Source organism: Primulina eburnea, chromosome 14, assembly GCF_022965805.1.
Source record: "Primulina eburnea isolate SZY01 chromosome 14, ASM2296580v1, whole genome shotgun sequence".
Taxonomy (NCBI): domain Eukaryota; kingdom Viridiplantae; phylum Streptophyta; class Magnoliopsida; order Lamiales; family Gesneriaceae; genus Primulina; species Primulina eburnea.
This window is the reverse complement of record NC_133114.1, coordinates 24,361,159-24,379,988: the sequence shown is the minus strand read 5'-3', so window position 1 is coordinate 24,379,988 and position 18,830 is coordinate 24,361,159. Positions and strand designations below refer to the sequence as shown.

General features: G+C 33.4%; 2 protein-coding genes across 3 annotated transcripts; both read left to right on the top strand.

Annotated features, from left to right (window-relative positions):
* The first annotated feature begins 2,469 nt into the window (after positions 1-2,469).
* Positions 2,470-6,993, top strand: LOC140812286 (RHOMBOID-like protein 2). The gene is made up of 5 exons (XM_073170520.1): positions 2,470-3,037; positions 4,630-4,793; positions 5,020-5,183; positions 5,689-5,936; positions 6,722-6,993. Exons 1-5 carry the CDS (start codon positions 2,739-2,741, stop codon positions 6,831-6,833), a joined length of 987 nt encoding a protein of 328 aa, XP_073026621.1. The 5' UTR covers positions 2,470-2,738; the 3' UTR covers positions 6,834-6,993.
* A 2,429-nt stretch (positions 6,994-9,422) lies between these two features.
* Positions 9,423-15,614, top strand: LOC140812284 (plant UBX domain-containing protein 8-like). 2 transcript variants are annotated; one of them, XM_073170519.1, is made up of 11 exons: positions 9,423-9,633; positions 11,495-11,556; positions 11,661-12,210; positions 12,297-12,380; positions 12,464-12,582; positions 13,183-13,402; positions 13,496-13,708; positions 13,786-13,917; positions 14,395-14,538; positions 14,667-14,723; positions 15,335-15,614. In XM_073170519.1, exons 1-11 carry the CDS (start codon positions 9,550-9,552, stop codon positions 15,440-15,442), a joined length of 1,773 nt encoding a protein of 590 aa, XP_073026620.1. In that variant the 5' UTR covers positions 9,423-9,549; the 3' UTR covers positions 15,443-15,614. The 2 variants fall into 2 exon arrangements, with proteins under 2 accessions (XP_073026620.1, XP_073026619.1); XM_073170518.1 differs by having other exon boundaries at positions 12,452-12,582.
* Positions 15,615-18,830: the final 3,216 nt, after the last annotated feature.

Genomic DNA, 18,830 nt, shown 5'->3' with positions numbered 1-18,830 from the left:
TATTGTATCAAGCATACTTTTACTTTTGATCATCAATCAAATTATCTTCAAGATCCTCAATACATTTGTATCAACATATGATGAAAATATAATTTGGGATTTGGGTAGACATCATCGGCCTCCACATATTTTATATCGGGCTTGATGTATATCTCAATATTTTGTGTCAATTTTATAATTCATATCTCATTTGAGATGATATATTTTTCTTTGGTATCAATTGTGTTCATTGGTGCTATCACATTCATCTTATAGAATTATTTACATTAGGAATAGGTTTTTTGTGAGACGGTCTCACGAATATTTATCTATGAGACACGTCAACCCTACCAATATTCACAATAAAAAGTGATACTCTTAGCATAAAAAGTAATATTTTTTTATTGATGACCCAAATAAGATACATGTCTCATAAAATATAACTCATGAGACCATCTCACACAAGTTTTTGTCTTTCATTAGTTAGACAACTTTGAATAATTGTCTTCCTTTATTTCTCTTTTAATAAACAAAATACTATAACTAAGATATTGAAATTGGGAAATTGAATGGGATATTGAACGTATCTTTTCAAATTTTTACATATACCATGTAAATCCTTTACCTTAAGTAACGACATTCAATCTCTCATGAATGTCATTCCACATTAGATTTTTGGTTCTTACATTTGCAAAACATATGAAACAACATATATGTAATACCATATTTTATTATTTATTAGCACTTTAAAATAAAGATAATTTTAATCAAATAATTTTGAGACTAGTCAAAATTATATCCACAATAAAAAAAAATGAGGAAATCAATTATTTCTTTTATTTGATTTGTCTTTATTTTAAAATCTTATAATATTTATAATATCCAAATAAAATGACGTTTCATTAAATAAGATTAGAACAAAATATAGATAATTACCTAGATTCAGGTGATTATGTCATGATTTAAGAATTTATCAAAAAAATTATATATGCTGATGCATCATAGCTTAAAAAACATAATATAAACATATTAGCTAACATAAGTATAATATGCAATAAAATATGGAATTGAAAATCAGTGATATTATGGTATCATTGTCGTATATTCTCTTTCAAACACTGTGGTTTTACTGCCATATATATATACATATATATATATACATGAACTACATAGACTATTTGATAATATATATATATATATATATATATATATATATATATATATATATATATATTATCAAATAGTCTATGTAGTTCTTCACTGAACACGAACTAACTATACATCATAAAATAGTAACAACTAATAGATCATACTTTTTCTTTTGATAGATCTTAGATCTGTAATCATCATATTTAGCAATATAGATAATTTTAGATCTTATATCGATATTTTTTTAAGAAATTATAATAAATTTCTCAATTCATAAGATCCTCGAGAAATCATTCAACCAAAAAGGCATTAAATTAATATTCCTCAAGAATATTTCCAAATATTGAATCTTATATAAATATTCTTCATGAATATCAACATATTTTTGATATTTTGATCAATATTTCTTTGTAAATTTTGTTATATTTTGATATAGATCTATATCTTTCAATAATATTTATAAATCTTGAATCATATATCAAATGTGAATCTCTTTAGATTCTCAATATATTATCTCATAATCACGAATCTATTTAGATTCTCAATATATTTGATCTTGTATCATATTTTAATCATGAATTTCTCTCAATACAAAATCATATTGTGCTACTTTAGAGCCATCAAAATCATGATATTTCATGATTATCGATATATCAATAATTATAATTGTGTTACTTTTAGAGTACTAACAAATATATCATAAAATTTAGTATTGACAACAAGTTGTGCTATTCCAGTAGCTTCAATAGAACAAGAAATATTTTCATTCTCAATTATTTATAACATCGTACTGATAACGTGTTATAAATCATAAAAGAAATAGAGATGAGTAGAAAGCAAAAAAAAAAAAAAAAAGAGTGGGTCTCATATGAGACCGTCTCACGGATCTTAATCTGTGAGACGGGTCAATCCTACCCATGTTCATAATAAAAAGTAATAATTTTAGCATAAAAAGTAATATTTTTTTATGGATGACCCAAATAAGAGCTCCGTCTCACAAATACGACCCGTGAGACCGTCTCACACAAGTTTTTGCCAAAAAAAAATGAGTCAATACTCGGATACAATTTTCATTAAACACAATCATCTCATTTATCTGGAAAAAATACAATATACAAATCTTTACATATATTATCTTGATTAAAAATCTTTCAAATCTAACTAAATAAAAATATATTTATAACAAATCCTATTTGTAAAAACTTTATTAGTTGTTACCGTTTGCAAATATCAATGTTAGTAATTTCCACCTAAGAAACACACAAAGATTGTCCCATCTGAAAAACACAACCAATTCAATAGAGATTATTAATGAGAATAACAAGTATCACCGCCATGTCCTAATACTCCACCAATCATTCTTCCAATTGACATCACCAAAAATCAAAGAATTATTAAGGGAAAAAAATACTACTTAGCACATCACTCGCTTTCTTTACCAATTCTTGCATTCATCTCAAGCTTTCGTTTCATCCCAACTTCTAAGCCACTCCTCCCACCACGCGTATACACGCAGAATACAGCACAAAGCTATAGATATAGATTTATATCTGTATACGAGATTCGAAGTAAGTTTGTAGTTATACATAAGCAAAAAGGTGTGAAGAAAGATGAGAAATGGAGATCTTGAAAGGGGTGGAGCTACAAAGAACAGAAACCAGGGGTACCCGCAAGCTTATTATGCAGCTGCAGGGGGTTATGATATGGAGTATTCAGACAGCCAGTGGACTTCATGGCTGGTGCCTATGATAGTTGTTGCTAATGTTGCCATGTTTATTGTGATCATGCTTGTTAATAATTGTCCCAAGGAAAATAATGGGTTTCAAGGTGATTGTGTCGCAAAGTTTCTTGGAAGGTTATCCTTTCAGCCCCTGAGGGAAAACCCTCTCTTTGGCCCTTCATCTTCAACGTAAAGCTCCCATCTTTTTCTTTTTTCTATCACTTTTATGAAGACTTGATTTGTTTAGATTTAATGGTTTTTGGGGTTGATTTGTTTGTTTTGGTGGAGTTTGGTCAATCTTGATTGTGGGCTTTTCGAAAGTTTATGACTTTTGTTGTTTGTGATTTATGGGCAACTTTTCTGCTGTCTTTTGACTTTGAATTGAAGTTAAATTTTTTTGGGCTTAATTTCTTTTTGTTTTGGAAAACATTCATGATCGTTGTAGTGAGATAATTTGATCTGGGATAGGTTTATAATGTTTAATTAATGTTGATTTTTGAGCTTTTAGCTTTTATGATTGACAGGAAACCTGTTCTTGCTGGTCGGACTTTCTTGATTCGGTTCTTTGCTAATAATATTAACTTTGTTTTTCTTTTTGCAATTCCTTACCGGTTTGTGATAATCTGGAATTAATTTTCTTGGCATCTTGGTTTTTTGTATGTACACGTATCGCCTCTAGATTGCTGTCGGTGGTGTATATTAATCTCTGTTATGGACTTGTATGTTCGATCGTGGCTGAACTAAGCTACGATGAGTGAGACATTCCATAATTGTAAGATTATGAACTTATCAACTGATAAGATAGAAGGCTGGGTGGATTTTTTAGGCTCCAAAATCTTTTCTAGTTTCTCCTATTTTGACCTTTTAATTTGGATCATGCCGGTTTTATGTTGAAGCATTGACTAATGTTCACCAGAGAGTTTATTGTGTCAATTACTGGGTGAACATGGGCTTTGGTTCATACCATGGGATGCTTTAATTTAAACAAATGTGTATTGACTAGTGAAATTGCTAGGAATATTCCTTGTCTAAACTTCGTGCGAGAGCAAAATTTTTATAGCCTGTATTTGAATTTCTCAATCATTTTTTTACTTGGTGACTCCTGCCTTGTGATTGGCCTCAAGGAAGTACATTTTGGATGCTAAATTATAGTCCCTCCCATCAGTATCCATGCAACAGAAATATCCCGTAAAATAACCATGATGTTTGTGGCAGAAGACAAAATTAGCTAATCATCTTTTTGATTGTTAGAAGAATTCTTTTCAACAATACAGACGCAACATTCTATCTTCTGAAAATTAGCGGCGATGACATGTGAAAGTTCTTTATCTGATTCAACTCTTTCCTTGGCTTATTCCAATCTGAGCCATTTCTGTATCAGTGGATGCCTGAAATTGGAACTTTTTATTTTCTTTTTTAAGTGCTACTCCTCTTTCATTTATTTTTTGTGACCCAACCAAAGTGAAAAAGCCGTAGTTCATCGTTTATATTTGGAAAATTGAGTGTTTCCTTTTTACATTTCAAAACTATTTTTCTTTAATTCTATTATTTTTAGGGCCTTTAGATCCCTTCCTTGTGTTCTACTTGGACGTGATTTTAATCAGTGTTTGATCCAAGGAAAAATCCCTCATTCTTATTCTGTCCATTTGGTAGAATTTTATGTGAATTCCAAGGAATGTGTCTTTGTGCATTTGTATTTATGTTTTTTTGAAGGCATGTTCAAAATTTTTCATCTTTCCTTTCGAAAGTAATTCAAATAATGCTACCCCTCGCTTGTGTAGATTGGAAAAAATGGGTGCTCTCGAGTGGAACAAGGTGGTTCACGGGAATCAAGCATGGAGGCTTATAACTTGTATCTGGTTGCATGCAGGCGTTATTCATTTACTAGCTAACATGCTGAGCTTGGTGTTTATAGGGATTCGCCTTGAGCAACAATTTGGATTCGGTACTCATCATCAATCTGATTTGCAACTTTGGTTTGATTAAACTCTTAACACAAATGAAACATCTCTTGATATATTTGTTTACCAAGCTTGTTTGAAATGATTTGTCTGCAAAATCCATAGAATATATCAATGATGACCTTGATATTGGCTTATTGAAAATGTGGTGTTTCATTATTTTCTTACGATTCCCATCTTTTACATTTTGGTGTGAATTATGTTATGCAGTACGAGTAGGGGTCATCTACCTGTTGTCGGGTATCGGTGGGAGCATCCTCTCTTGCCTTTTTATTCAAAGAAGTATATCTGTTGGAGCTTCAGGTGCTCTGTTTGGACTTCTTGGGGCAATGCTATCTGAGTTACTCACTAACTGGACTATTTATTCCAATAAGGTTAGACCTTTACCAATATGTTCCAAATTATTATTTCCAACAATTTTCAATGCACTTCTTCATTGCCTCTCTAGTTGGAGAGTGTTGAAAAATCTCTTTTTTTCCTATTAAAAGAATAAAGTTGTTAATCTAAAACATCAAATATAATTAAGAACGATTGGTTTTGTCGTACTGTATGGTCACTTTTATGATACAACAATGAAAAACTGTGTTTAGATTGTTGTACATCTTAAATACATTTGTATTGCATTTTCTTTCCTTACTATAGCTCTTTGTAAAACGACAGACGATTGATACTCTTCGTAAGTTTTTTACTTGGTTTTCGAATTCAGATTTCATTTTAATTTTAGTACCATTGTAATGTCTCAGAACAAGTATATTGCAAACCACGAGCCTTTTTAGAACATTCATCACAATTTTTTGTTCGTTACATTCATGTGTTAGCATGATTTTTAAAGAATCCATGAATTTCTCACATTTTTTTAAAATCTTTTTGTTTCATCAGGCAGCAGCACTTTTCACTCTAGTGGTGATTATCGCCATTAACTTGGCGGTTGGAATCCTCCCTCACGTTGACAATTTTGCTCACATTGGAGGATTTTTTACCGGTTTTCTCCTTGGTTTTATGCTACTGCTCAGGCCGCAGTTTGGTTGGGTGGAACGCCACCGTCTACCGGCTAATAGTCTGAAGTCTAAATACACAGCTTGCCAAGTCATTTTGTGGATCGTTGCTATAGTTTTGTTGATTGTTTGGTAAGATTCCCATATTATTTTAAATTTAAAAAAATGGATATCTTTTCACAATAAATACTGCTATTCAATGGATGATAGCCTCGTGCTCATTATGTTTTATGACAATTTACATCAGAAGCCCCCTGTGGTTTAACCTCACTATGGGAACACCCCCTGAAATTTAAGTAACAGCTGCCCTACATTTGAATTTATGAGTTCAATGGATCCGAAAGCCTTTCCTGAATCCACCAATTGTATCTTGATATTCAGCTATTTTTTACCCGGAACTCTTTAGAACACGACGTAACGACACCGTCCTTGAGGCATGACATAGTTAAGGTCTCATCTTTGAACAGCGGGCTCAAGATAGTGACTCGACCTGGAATGCATCTCCTTGCTTGTAACATTTTATTCCGCAGGTTTGAAAGATGGTCTCATTCGCACCCCACTTTGTGCTGGTATTCCAGCTAGTAAGCTCTGATACTAGCCCCAATCCTGGTATTAGAGCATCACAAGATTAACTTCAAACAGAAGTGTTGGGTGCAATAATCGTCTCTGCTGTATAGGCTTGAGCAGTTGTACAGTTTAAAATATTTGAGTTACACTGTTACCACCTGCTATAACTTTTGATAAATCAGCGAGCATTTGGTCCTACAAGAATCCTTACAGTTGATGTGCTAATGGCACCATTTGCGGCGTCGTTATTGTTTTTTTTTTTTTTTTTTCCAAATATCTAGAGTATTCTCTGGAACGGGGTGTTGATAGAATCATCCACATGGAATAATAATTCAAAAACTCTCTTGCAGGTTCACTGTGGGATTAGTGATGCTGTTCAAGGGAGAAAATGCAAATGAAAAATGCAGCTGGTGCCATTATCTAAGCTGTGTGCCTACATCAAGATGGAGCTGCAACAATTGATGGACATTTCTATGCTTTTTATGTACCTAATTACTTAGAAAAAAATACTACAATTTTCAAATTATAGTTTTTAATTCGTTATTGTGTTGCATAGTTAATATGTTTTGTAATTTACATGCATACTGCTACATGTGGAGCATCTCTCGATATCCTTGTTATAAATATCGATATCCTTATTTTAAATATATAAAAAAAAAATATGTGATCAAATATCCATCAGAAAGCTAAAACCGTGTCAATATCTATGAAGAGTCGATTAAAAATCATTGTGGTATACAAATTATTGGTTAATTAGCAAACTGATATATAAATTATTGTGAATGACTTATTTATTATATCATCCAACTAAAAAATCAATTTTAACTTCAAATAAAATTGTTTTTAAGTCAATTATTGTCGTTAAATTAAATTAATTATGCATTTTATTTTTTGAAGTTAAAGTACAAGACGAAAAATAATGAAACGTACTATAATTGCTTAAATAAGTGCAAAAACTTTCGGTCATCTGAATCATGTAAATCGAGATAATGAGTAAAAGTTTTCACTCGCCGTATTGATGCTCCGACTACCATGTGAGGCCGTATTTTCTATAAGATTTGTATTCTCGTGATCTTTTCGAGATTCTCAATATGTTAATATCAGATCGAGAAAAAATAAATAACGATTAGACTAACTAGGACAGTCCGAAAACAGTATAACTAAACTCCAATGATAGAGATTCATTTATTATATCATATTTTTATCAATATATTAAAATTTTTTTATTAATTTATAATTCTATAATTATATTAAATAATAATTCTAATTTACTAAAAAAATACTTATTTAACATAATATAATTTTTACGTAAATATATATTTATAAAAATTAATCATTAAAATAACTTTGGAAATAAAAATATGTATCTAAATTGAATTTAATAATAATAATAATTGTTTAAAACAATTTAGATTAAAAGTAAAGTTGACTATTTAGCTTAATCATATATTAGTTATGTTACTTACAATAATTCACATATCAATATCAACATGCCTTGTCATAACAATATATATTGTTAACTTTTACCTGTCTAGCAAAAAACTTGAAGCAAAAAAAAAGTGCACATGAATATGTCCTTACAGAAACAAGGGCGTGGAACCACTGCGTGTTGGCGATCAAGGTGAATGGTGTTTCACAACACCTTTCAAGTCATCTGGTCCGTAGTTGATAGTTGAGTCGGACTTAGGAATAAGATCTAATCCAAGATTTTCCAATCTTTTTCCATGAGTTTTCCTGGCTCTGCTTGAATCTCCGTCGATTACACCTCCGGATATCATATGCATCATATCTCGGGTCGAGTCGTTGGCCATTTGTTTGACCCGAGGTCCTTGATTACCTTGTTGTTGTGGAGGGTCAGCCTGACCCCCTGATTAGATCGGTTTTCCCTAGGTGGTTCTCTCTGATTCGCTCAAGGAGGTCCCCGACCTCTCTTGTTAGCTTGACAATGCCGCTCAGCTTGGGTCAGGAGGTCCTTTATACATAGATCTGGCTGAATGATTATTTGCACCTCTTCTCCCACTCTCTGTCAATCATTAGTGGTGTGGCCATAGACAGCGCCAATTGACATTGATGAAAATCGCTAGGGCTGCTGGGAGGTCGGATCTCGCATTGGAAGATCTGGTCGGACCTTTGGATCTTGAAGGACAAACATGAAACATGAACGTTATAAGGGAGCTGGAAGGTTGTTCCAAGCGCCCCCTACGCTCAAGAAATATAATAAAAAAATATAAAGAGTATTATGTGTGTTCAGAATGAGTGAATGAATAAATAAATAAACAATGACCAAAACCTGATATTTATAGGAAAAAAGTCATGTGTGAGTAGAGTTTTTTGACGACTAAAACTATGATCTTTGTAGAGTTCTAAATTTGTTGGACTCTAGATTTTCATAATTTTATATAAGGTTAGCTTAAACCTCTACAAGCTTTAATTCTGCGGATTACATATTGATGTATCTGAGTGAGAGCTCATTGAGACAAAAGCTCTTCTGACGTGTATTCAGTGAGTCCAAGAGATGTTCATCGAGAAATCGAGCGAGTAAAATGTTTGACCCTGATAAGATGACATGACGTTCTTAGCTTGTCATAGAGACTGACAAAAAGAATGAGCAGTACAAGCACACAATACATGCACATGAATACTGATAATAATAATAATAATAATAATTGGAGTGGGTCTCATGTGAGACCGTCTCACGGATCTTAATCTGTGAGACGGGTCAACCCTACCCATATTCACAATAAAAGATAATACTCTTAGCATAAAAAGTAATACTTTTTAATGGATGACCCAAATAAGAGATCCGTCTCACAAATACGATCTGTGAGACCGTCTCACACAAGTTTTTGTCAAATAATTGTACATACTACGAAGTCCAAAGATCTGAGAATACACTCACTTGTTGGTGTCGATTTGATTGGTAAATTTAATGGGCCGAGCAGTTAACTTTGAAAACCCAAAGAGAATATTGTAGAAGGCTGCAATAATTCAGAATGCTCCCTTATTTCAAGTTATTTACCAAACTACCATTCTGTATATATTTATTTATCTGCGTCCACTCTTCTGCTCCATTTTCACCAGGTTCTTTGATTATTCCCCAAGCAATACGAGCAGATAATAAAGGATTTCTCTTTTCATTATCCCTAAAAATCGTAATTATCTCTAAATTAGGGCAAAAATGGCGAGACCTGATCAGGAAGCTATCGATACTTTCATGAGCATCACCGGCGTTTCGGAGGCCACGGCAATTTTAAAACTCGAGGCACGTTTCTAGTGAAAATTATGTGATTAGTTGTTATTTTTTAGTCGATTGTGGTTTGAATCATTTGTTTTTTCTCGGATTTCTGAAAATAAAAGTAATTTTGGATTTATGATGCGATGTTTTAATTTGTTGTGGCACTGCGCAGTGTGTTGGCTGTTAGCAGCTAGGGTTCGTGTTTTATGGAATTGAAAGAAGTTATGGTTTTCTTGTGTAGTGTAACTTTAGTTTTTCGTGTTCTTGTAAGATCCTGGTTATGGGATATGTTTGAGATTGCAGTTTAGGAAGTCGGATGGTTAAAACTTGTGTTTCTTATTAACCAATTCAGATTTGTGCAAGCTTAAATTATTAGTAATCGATGTTTCTCATTTTGCTGGAAAAAGGATTTTGAATATTACTACAGGATTGATTGTTATTATACTATCGACGGATATTGAATTTTTTGAATGATAGCTTATTGTTCATGCTTTTCTAATTTTATGGGACCTGTGGCGGTTTGTAAATATTTGTGTCAATAAGTGAATGAGTACGTACTTTTGCCACTTTGATTGGCATCATAGCACAGGAGGAATCAATTGTTGAATTGCTACTTGAGCATTCACCGGCCAAAAACAATGTGTATTTAGGGGTGTGAATCTGTATTTTGCAGAGTAGGTGCTCTAACCTTATGATTCATGGTTTCACCTTTTGACATTGATAAGGGATGAAATTGGAATAAAGCCGGAATCTTGTCCCACACTGTTCTTCTATCTTCAAGTTCTCTTATTTTTTTCCCCTCAATTTTCTTAAATGTCCGTGTTCCTGTGAGAAAATGCTGAAAATGGGATTTGAAGGCAGATACATTTCAAGAGAGCACGTGCACTTATATCGGATGTCTAAGTTGAGCTGCAATTCTTTCTTTCTTTTTTTGTATACCTTATCCTTTGCACGTATGTGATTATCTAAATTGAGTTGTCTTTCTGTTCATCATATTAATACCCATCTCTTTATTAATTTTTTTTGTTGTAATATATGCTGTAGTGTCAAACTGTCAATACTACTTCACTTATGTCAGAAATCATTGATATATTTTTTATATTTTGAATATTTTTTGTGGGAAGAAAAAAAGAAGTGTTTCCATACATGCAAGTGGATCTGTTATCTTGACTGTTGAAGCCCGCAAGATATGCACTAATGCACCTAGGCCTGAGGTGCAGTGAGGCACTTTCTTTACGCCTAAAGGCACGCCAAGGCACAATCCACCCTGTTATCTAATCTAAGTATTAAAATGTTAATGCTCAACCATCATCTCTTTGGTTACATGATCAGCCGATATTGCACCTTGAGCCTAGGCTCCATAGCACGTGCAATGTATGCTTATATAACTATATTTTTTTTATCATGTGATACTTTTGAGACATTTCTTGTGAACAATGGACCCATAGAAAAGGAGATTGCTTTCAGATAATAGTTAATGTTTCCCACCAAAAAATTGTTCTTTTTTAAATGAAGATGGAAATTATTGTAAATTGTCACTAATTCTTTATGCTTACTTGTTGTTTTACTCTTTGAAGAAGCATCCACAATCTTAATGCAAGTTATAATTGCCATCTTTTAGGACTCTGTAAGTTGACAATATATTTCTGGTGTTTTAGTTTGATTAATTAAGAAGTAATTTGTGTTTGCCTGTAGTTCGATAATCATGTTTATCAGAAATGAAGAATTTTTCTTGTGTTTCTATTATGTGTATGTTATAATTTTTCACGGGCGAATGATCCACCATTTTGCTAAAGGTCTCTCATGGAACGTGTTCATGAACTTATATTATTTTGAACTACCTGTTGTATTGATTGATTAGAATAATTTTATGTCATTTGTTGAGCAGGAGCATCGTGGAAACCTTAATGAAGCTGTTAATGCACATTTCACTGAAGGGGATAGAAACGTGTTAGTATTTTGACGTCTTATCAAATCTCCCACTCTTTGTTATTTTGCAGATTATTGTTTTTATACTTCGCATTTTGTAAGTGATCTGTGTTCTGTACGCTCAGAACTCAAGAGGTACCATTTTCTGCTCCATTGGATGTTATGGACATAGATGATTCAACGCCTGTTGAAGCCCGCAGACCATCTTCTTTGCTATTCCCTTCAGCAAGAGATTTGAATCCTTTCTCTCTTCTGGATCCTAACTATTCCAGAAGTTCTTTTCTCGACATCGTGTCTCGGTCGCCTTTTGTCTCACATCCAAGGAATGTGAGGGAGATTCCAATTGAGGTGAAGGATGGAGATGGGGCATCAATGCATCCTCACAATGCTCCTACCATCGAAGAAGTCACTGATACTGAACACGATTTGGGCAGAGAAACACATGGGACCATTATAATAGACGATGAAGATGATGAGAAGGATGTGAATACACCATCTATTGGTGCTTCTAGGTATGGGAAGCACATTACTTCTGTGGATGTTGGACAAAGTGCTCCTACTGTGATGGATGTGCCCAACTATAGCAATGATATAGAAGAAGAAATGATACGAGCTGCAATTGAAGCTTCAAAGCAAGATGCTAAGCTATCAAATCAACAGCACGACGAGCATCTTGTATGTGATATTTTGACTTTATGTGCTTTATCCTTTAACTTTGTGATGGTTTATTTTTCCTGTATATCCTTTTCATATTGGTACAGGATCTCACGGAATCTAACACTCGATCTAGGCAATCATTCCAGGAAGATACCGAGCTTGAACATGCGGTTTCTCTGTCATTGCGGGTATGCTCTCTTTGTTTTGGGTGTCTGCACGCACAATTTGAAATAATGGCGATTAATCCAATTAACATTAGGTAAAAATGCAGACTGCAGAACAAGAAAAGGCGCTAAGGGAACTAGAAGAAAGTGCTGGAGCTTCAGAAGTAAGAGCTGAGAAACATCCTGGCATGGAGGAACTTGGAGAGGCAACATCCTCAAGTGCAAGGTAATTTTTCTGCCTTATTTCCTGTATTGACTTTTTTTCATAGGTTTGTTGTGCTGAAGGTAAATTCCCTTCAACTAGTGAAGAAACATGTACAAACAATAAACTACAGGTGGCATTCTCATGAGAATTAGGATACAATCCACCAGGGCATGGAATATAACATTGTAGACCGCTGTTATATGTCAACTATTTGTTTAAAAACTTTGGCCGACAGTGATTGTGGCTTAAGATATCAACTGAAAGAGAGTGGTGAGGTATTAAGTTGTGATTACTAACTAAGAGAAAAATCAACTGTTAATGAAAATCAATGAAGCACATGAGAAGTGGGTAGAAGTTACACTAGAAATGATCAATAGTAATATCAGAGAGACAGATTTTTGTTTCCTCTCTCAATGAGCAATTTGCATTTTCTCTCTTTATCGTTAATTGAAATTCAAAGCTGTCGCATCATGAGGCGTAATCTATTATATGGGTTTTTGTATGATGTACTTGATCTGAAACAGTACTCTCATTAAAAACGTAGAACTATATGTGTCCCTACTTTTAAAATATACCCATGCAAATTTATGGCTGTAAGTTACACCAACATTTTATCTGTAGGAAATCCCAGTTGGAGGTTGGAGGCTCATCCATCCAAGTGGATGCTGAAGATGTAGAAAATCAGCCGCTGGTTAGGCGAAGGAGGAGACGTGTATCTTCTGTTGCTGTTGAGACAAACAAAGATATTGAGAAAGCTGCGGCTAGCCCACCTTCAAGTCCTCAGGAGCACAATAATGTTGATCGTTCTCAGCACAATGGAGATGACTTCGCTGCTGATGTGGTAAGTTTTATTTTTTGTTGTTTTCATGGACTTACCATTGTTCAATCATCTGGAAAATATGATGATTGTTTTATTTGTTTGATAATTTGAAAGTGGGGTGGCATCTCATCTGAAGAACACGATGAAGCGGTTATGCTTGAAGCTGCAATGTTTGGTGGCATCCCTGAAGGAAGTGGATATCATTTCCCTTATGCTCCTCAGCTCAGTCAGAATGGTTTTGATACAGCCATGGGGCCTTACTCGATGCATGTACCTCGTCCTCCATCGCCTTCTCTTACTGCTCAGAGATTGTTACGAGAACAACAGGTTTGCATCATTAGCTTGTGCTGATTTCTAGGTTCAAAACGTTTCCTTTATGTTAAATTTGGATGTTTTTATTGCAGGATGATGAATATTTTGCTTCATTAGAAGCTGACAGGGAGAAAGAGTTGAAGGCCAAGGAAGAAGCTGAAGCTGCTCTTGCCGAAGAGAAACGCAAGGAGGACAATTTGCGCAGTAAGCTGCTAGAGGAACAGGTATCTTGTTATGAAGGTTATTGACTATGATGACAGTTGAAACACTTTTCAGAACACCTATGCACGATTTCTTTTTGTGGAGTTGTCTTCATTATATAGATTCATGTAGGATAAATATTTGAGATAATATTTTTTTAATAGTTGACCATGTCTCGGGTGGATATATTCATGTGTTCACCCTTGGTAGTATGTCGATTTGATTGTGGATTAAATAAACTTCAAGAAACTTAATCTGAGGTACAATTAAGCCCTGTTGGCTTAATAAGTTTGAATTTGGTTCTAGGAAGTTGAGAAACCATACATCTTGTTGCAAAGGTGTGATTTTTTATTGCTTCGGCTGTGAACTGACCTTTCATTTATTTCTTCAAAACATTGTGCACAACTTTCAAGGATCTTTGGAAAAAATGTTTTGCATGATTTTAAAAGAATCAAGTCACGGATTAGGGGTATCTAAACAGATTATGTTCCCTTGATTAGGAAATTGCGAGACAATTAGCAGCAAAAGAAGCTTCCCTTCCTCAGGAACCAGCACCAGATGATGAAAATGCTGTCACACTGCTTGTGCGAATGCCTGATGGAAGTAGAAGAGGTCGACGATTTCTCAAGTCAGACAAGCTACAGGTAAATATTTGGTGGACCGGGAATCCCGTGTGTAGAATACATGTTTATGTTTTGCAGGATGGGGATTATATTTGGTATGGTTTAATCTAATCGTAACGAGCTGACTCAGATTTCTCAACTCTTTTCAGTATCTTTTTGACTTCATTGATGTCTCCAGAGGGATCAAACTTGGCAGTTACAGACTCGTAATACCTCCATCTAATCTATTTGTTTTTCTTACTCGGATTTGTTTATTTTGAGTTAAATCTTTCCTGTCTTTCTGGCTATTGTTGTTAATGTAAAAAATAGTTAAATACATACACTGTTACATTCAATCAGTGGCAAGATCATAACCTAATCATATCTTATCAAGTCACAAGTCTCTAGATTTGGTGGGTGAAGTTCATTGTCATCATGCAAGTCTCTTATTCTGCTGTCGCAGATTTTTTATTTACTGTTTTACATGAGTACTATTAACACATTCAACAAGAGAGCCCTAGAATACCTTTTCATATGGCAAATGTATATTTGCCAAAAAATTTGCCAAAAATAATCTTCAACGGAAAGATGGAAGGGTGTGAAAATGATAAGTTCGTTGGTGCACCTCCAGATTATGACCCATGCAAATATCCTTATTCTACAACTGTGTACGAGTATACTTATGTATACCCTCAAGTGTGTGTATATATATATATAGATACACATATATGTATATATATATATATACACACATATATACACCATAGGAGTGTTCTCTTGATTACACGATATGATATTAGGTGCTGATTCTGATCATTTGGGTATTATTTTGTTTCAGGTGAGACCATATCCTCGACGTGCTTTTAGCGATGTTGAAAGTACCTTAACTCTCAGTGAGTTGGGTTTGACCAGCAAACAAGAGGCTTTGTTCCTGGAGTTGATATAACCTGCACTTGTTTCATATAGTTTCTAAGAATGTTCATCATAGACCTTCACAGGTTTGTTGCTTTTGGTAAATTTTGACAATGTTGATACAATTGTCTCTTGGGCATTACCTTGTATACATTAATACCTTTGATACTCCAAAGTCAATCGACATATTGAATCGTGCTTGAACATGTTCTAGCTGTGCTTGTATGCGTATTTGTCTATGCTTGGTCGGGTTATGTTGAAGGTTATTGTTTGTTGATTTGGCTTCAACCATTGGATTTTCCCAAGTAATTAACATCTATAGAAGTTCCATATTTGTCGTACGCTCGGTAATTGTTCCAAGTCCTGGCTCTATAAAATTATTGCGAACTGAAACATGGAGGACTGGTGTTCGGGTCTGTGTCTCGTAGATTCATAGCTTGTGATCGATCTATACTCGATGTTAGGATGCACTAGCGAAAGTTTAACATGACGTGAGAAAATAATCCGATGCTATGTTTGACCCAAAATGTTTTTCATGTTCTAAATATAATGTAGCGTTGGATATCAGTTGTCATTCCTCATATCAGTTATCAGACCCTCTTGATGTATGCTTCATTTTCATTTTTTCTGTTAGGATTTTAATTGAATTAGTATTTATATACCCTCTTGATGTATATAAATAATAAAAATATATATTGACCAAGGATTAAAAAAATCAAATAAGCTGCAATAATTCTAAAATAATATTTTTTTAAAAATTCAAAATCTAAATAATCATATATATAATAAAAAAATCAAATAAAATTAAAAAATGTGAACCGGTACACCGGTTAAATACTTGAACGACCGGTTCTTAGCCATTTTGACAGGTAAAACGGTTTTAGGAGTTTTCTGGATCAGACCGGACCCGTTACCGGCCTGGCCCGATTCTCAAAACCGAGGTTGAAGGAATAATTTTGGAATTGAAATGAATCAACTTCAATTTTTTAAATATATTCTGGTCCAATTATGAAACTAGTTTTATGCAGTAATGAAAGCTTCAGACCAAAATTTAGAAACTCTCATGGATCTTCAACTTTTCGAACATTATACAACACTTCCATCTCATAAACATGTGAAATTTTTTACATCAGAAAAGGATTACAGATGATTTTTTTCATTAAAAAAATGAAAGGGCAAATTCATGAATAAAAAAAAACTTAATCAAATGATCTTTTTTAATTTTCTCTTCTCCATAACAATTCCTGCAGTGTACACGCTTTGCATATATGTTCAGTCGATTTTTTTATATAAGTATTTTTGTTAAAAATTTAAAACGAAAGATTTAAAATAAAATTTGAAATTGTATAGATTTTTTTTTTTTTTTTTTTGCATATTTCCATGCAAAAATTAAAAGGAAATAGTGGGACAAAATAGAAAAAAGGGTATTTCGGAAATTCTAAATATTTCGCCAAGACAAAAAATAAAATTTGAAATTTTATATTTTTTTATATATAAATTGAATTTTTTATGCAAAAAAAAATTATTCAAGATATCAAGAACCAAAAATGCATTAAAAAATGGGCTCCTCGGTTATTATCAAAATGCCCCTAACAATGAGAGAAAAAATTATTGGAAGATCACTATATAAATAGCAATATTTCATATGAAGAAATATTTTTCACAATGATGAATGGAAATATTAAGACATGATGTAAAACTGCATTCACCAATTGAAATGGATATTTCCAATGTCGTGAAATTGAGATGCAACTGATGGAAGTTGAGTTCTCTCTGTTTTATTTATAAGCGAACGTGAAGTGTAGAGTTCTCTTTCAATCGCCAAATGGAAGGTTTTACTATCAAAATGCCCCTAACTAGAAGAGTTTATATCTTTTCAATTCTGTAAACCCGAAGTACCTAATCTAGAACCATAAGAGAAAATCTCTCTCTGAAATACAGAACTTTTTCAATAAAACTTTTGTCGTCGTGTCTTACTTTGTCAAACCCGTTTGTGACAAGAATTAATCGATATACAATATTCATAAAATTAAATATTAAATAACCAAATATTTGGACTAACAAGAATATTAAATCTAAGCACAAATACCTCACACTGATAAATTATATAGTAAAAACAACCCTTAAATCAGACTAGAGAATTAGCCAAGCATGGCTCGGTTTATAGGTTCCATGAAAATAGATAAAAATAATGAAAAGAAAGTACTAGAGCCGTGGAGAAAAGTGGAGAGAAAATCTTTGCACCCTTTTCTTCTTGCTCTTCACGTGAGTTTTTCTTAGAGGATTCTCTTTTTTTTTTCCTTGTTGTGCGCCTCCTTTGTTATAGTGTGCATGAGATTGGACGGATTGGTGAGAGGGTTGGAGATATCTCTATGATTATGCCGCCTCCCTTCACGTGTATATTGTGTAGGCAAATCAAAAGAAAAATTGGGTCCAAAATCATAAAAGCTCAATAATCTAAAATAAAACCTAATCACTAAAATTTAAAAGATACTAGGAAATATTTACTAAGAATATAAAGTTTTTTTTGGAAAAAACTCTATCTTTTATTTATTCCTTGATAAAAAATTTCTTAATTCTCAATAGGTAGCCGAAGAGTAATTTCAAGGCGTGATCATGCCTTGTCCAAAAACCAAAACAACTTTTGAATTTTTCTGCTTCAAGTCTTCCACTAAGATCATATCGACAACTTTAATTGTGATAACAAATCACATTTTTTAGCCCAGATTTATCGTAAGAGCAGAAAAGTTCTTCCTACAATAAAATCACACAAAAATGCGTCAATTAAGCACGTTGATTGTGGTAACAATGAGATATATGACAAAAAAACGCAAACTATTACGAGCCTATCATGACAAGAATGAATGGCACTTTTTCAGCGTATGAGAAACAAGAAAAAATAGAAAAGAAGCCAAAAGAACCACCGGAAACGGATATTGGAGGGTTAGTATGGCTAACAAGGCTATAAGCTACGATGACAGAATTGTCGGATATCGGAAGGAATTAGAGTACCTGAGAGGAAAACCCTCCAAAGGTGAGAAGACCCTGTGGCTTCAGCACGAGTACACACTGTACGGAATCAACAATATTGCAAATTCGGTATGATATATAAATATATATATACTCACTTTGTTTTTCATTTGAACAAGTATTTTTCTTTCATGCTTAATCCTTTTATCTTATAACTAATTTATATATATATATATATATATATATATATATATATATATATATATATATATATATATATATATATATATATATATATATATTGTGATGTTAAACAAATGAATTTCATTGCAAGTGGATCATTTACAAATCCAATTGGAGATCAAACAACAAAAGGAAATAAGAAGTTTATGATATTGACACACATGGGGAGCTCGAAGCAGGCAATGGATCCCAAGATCGGGACGTCGAAC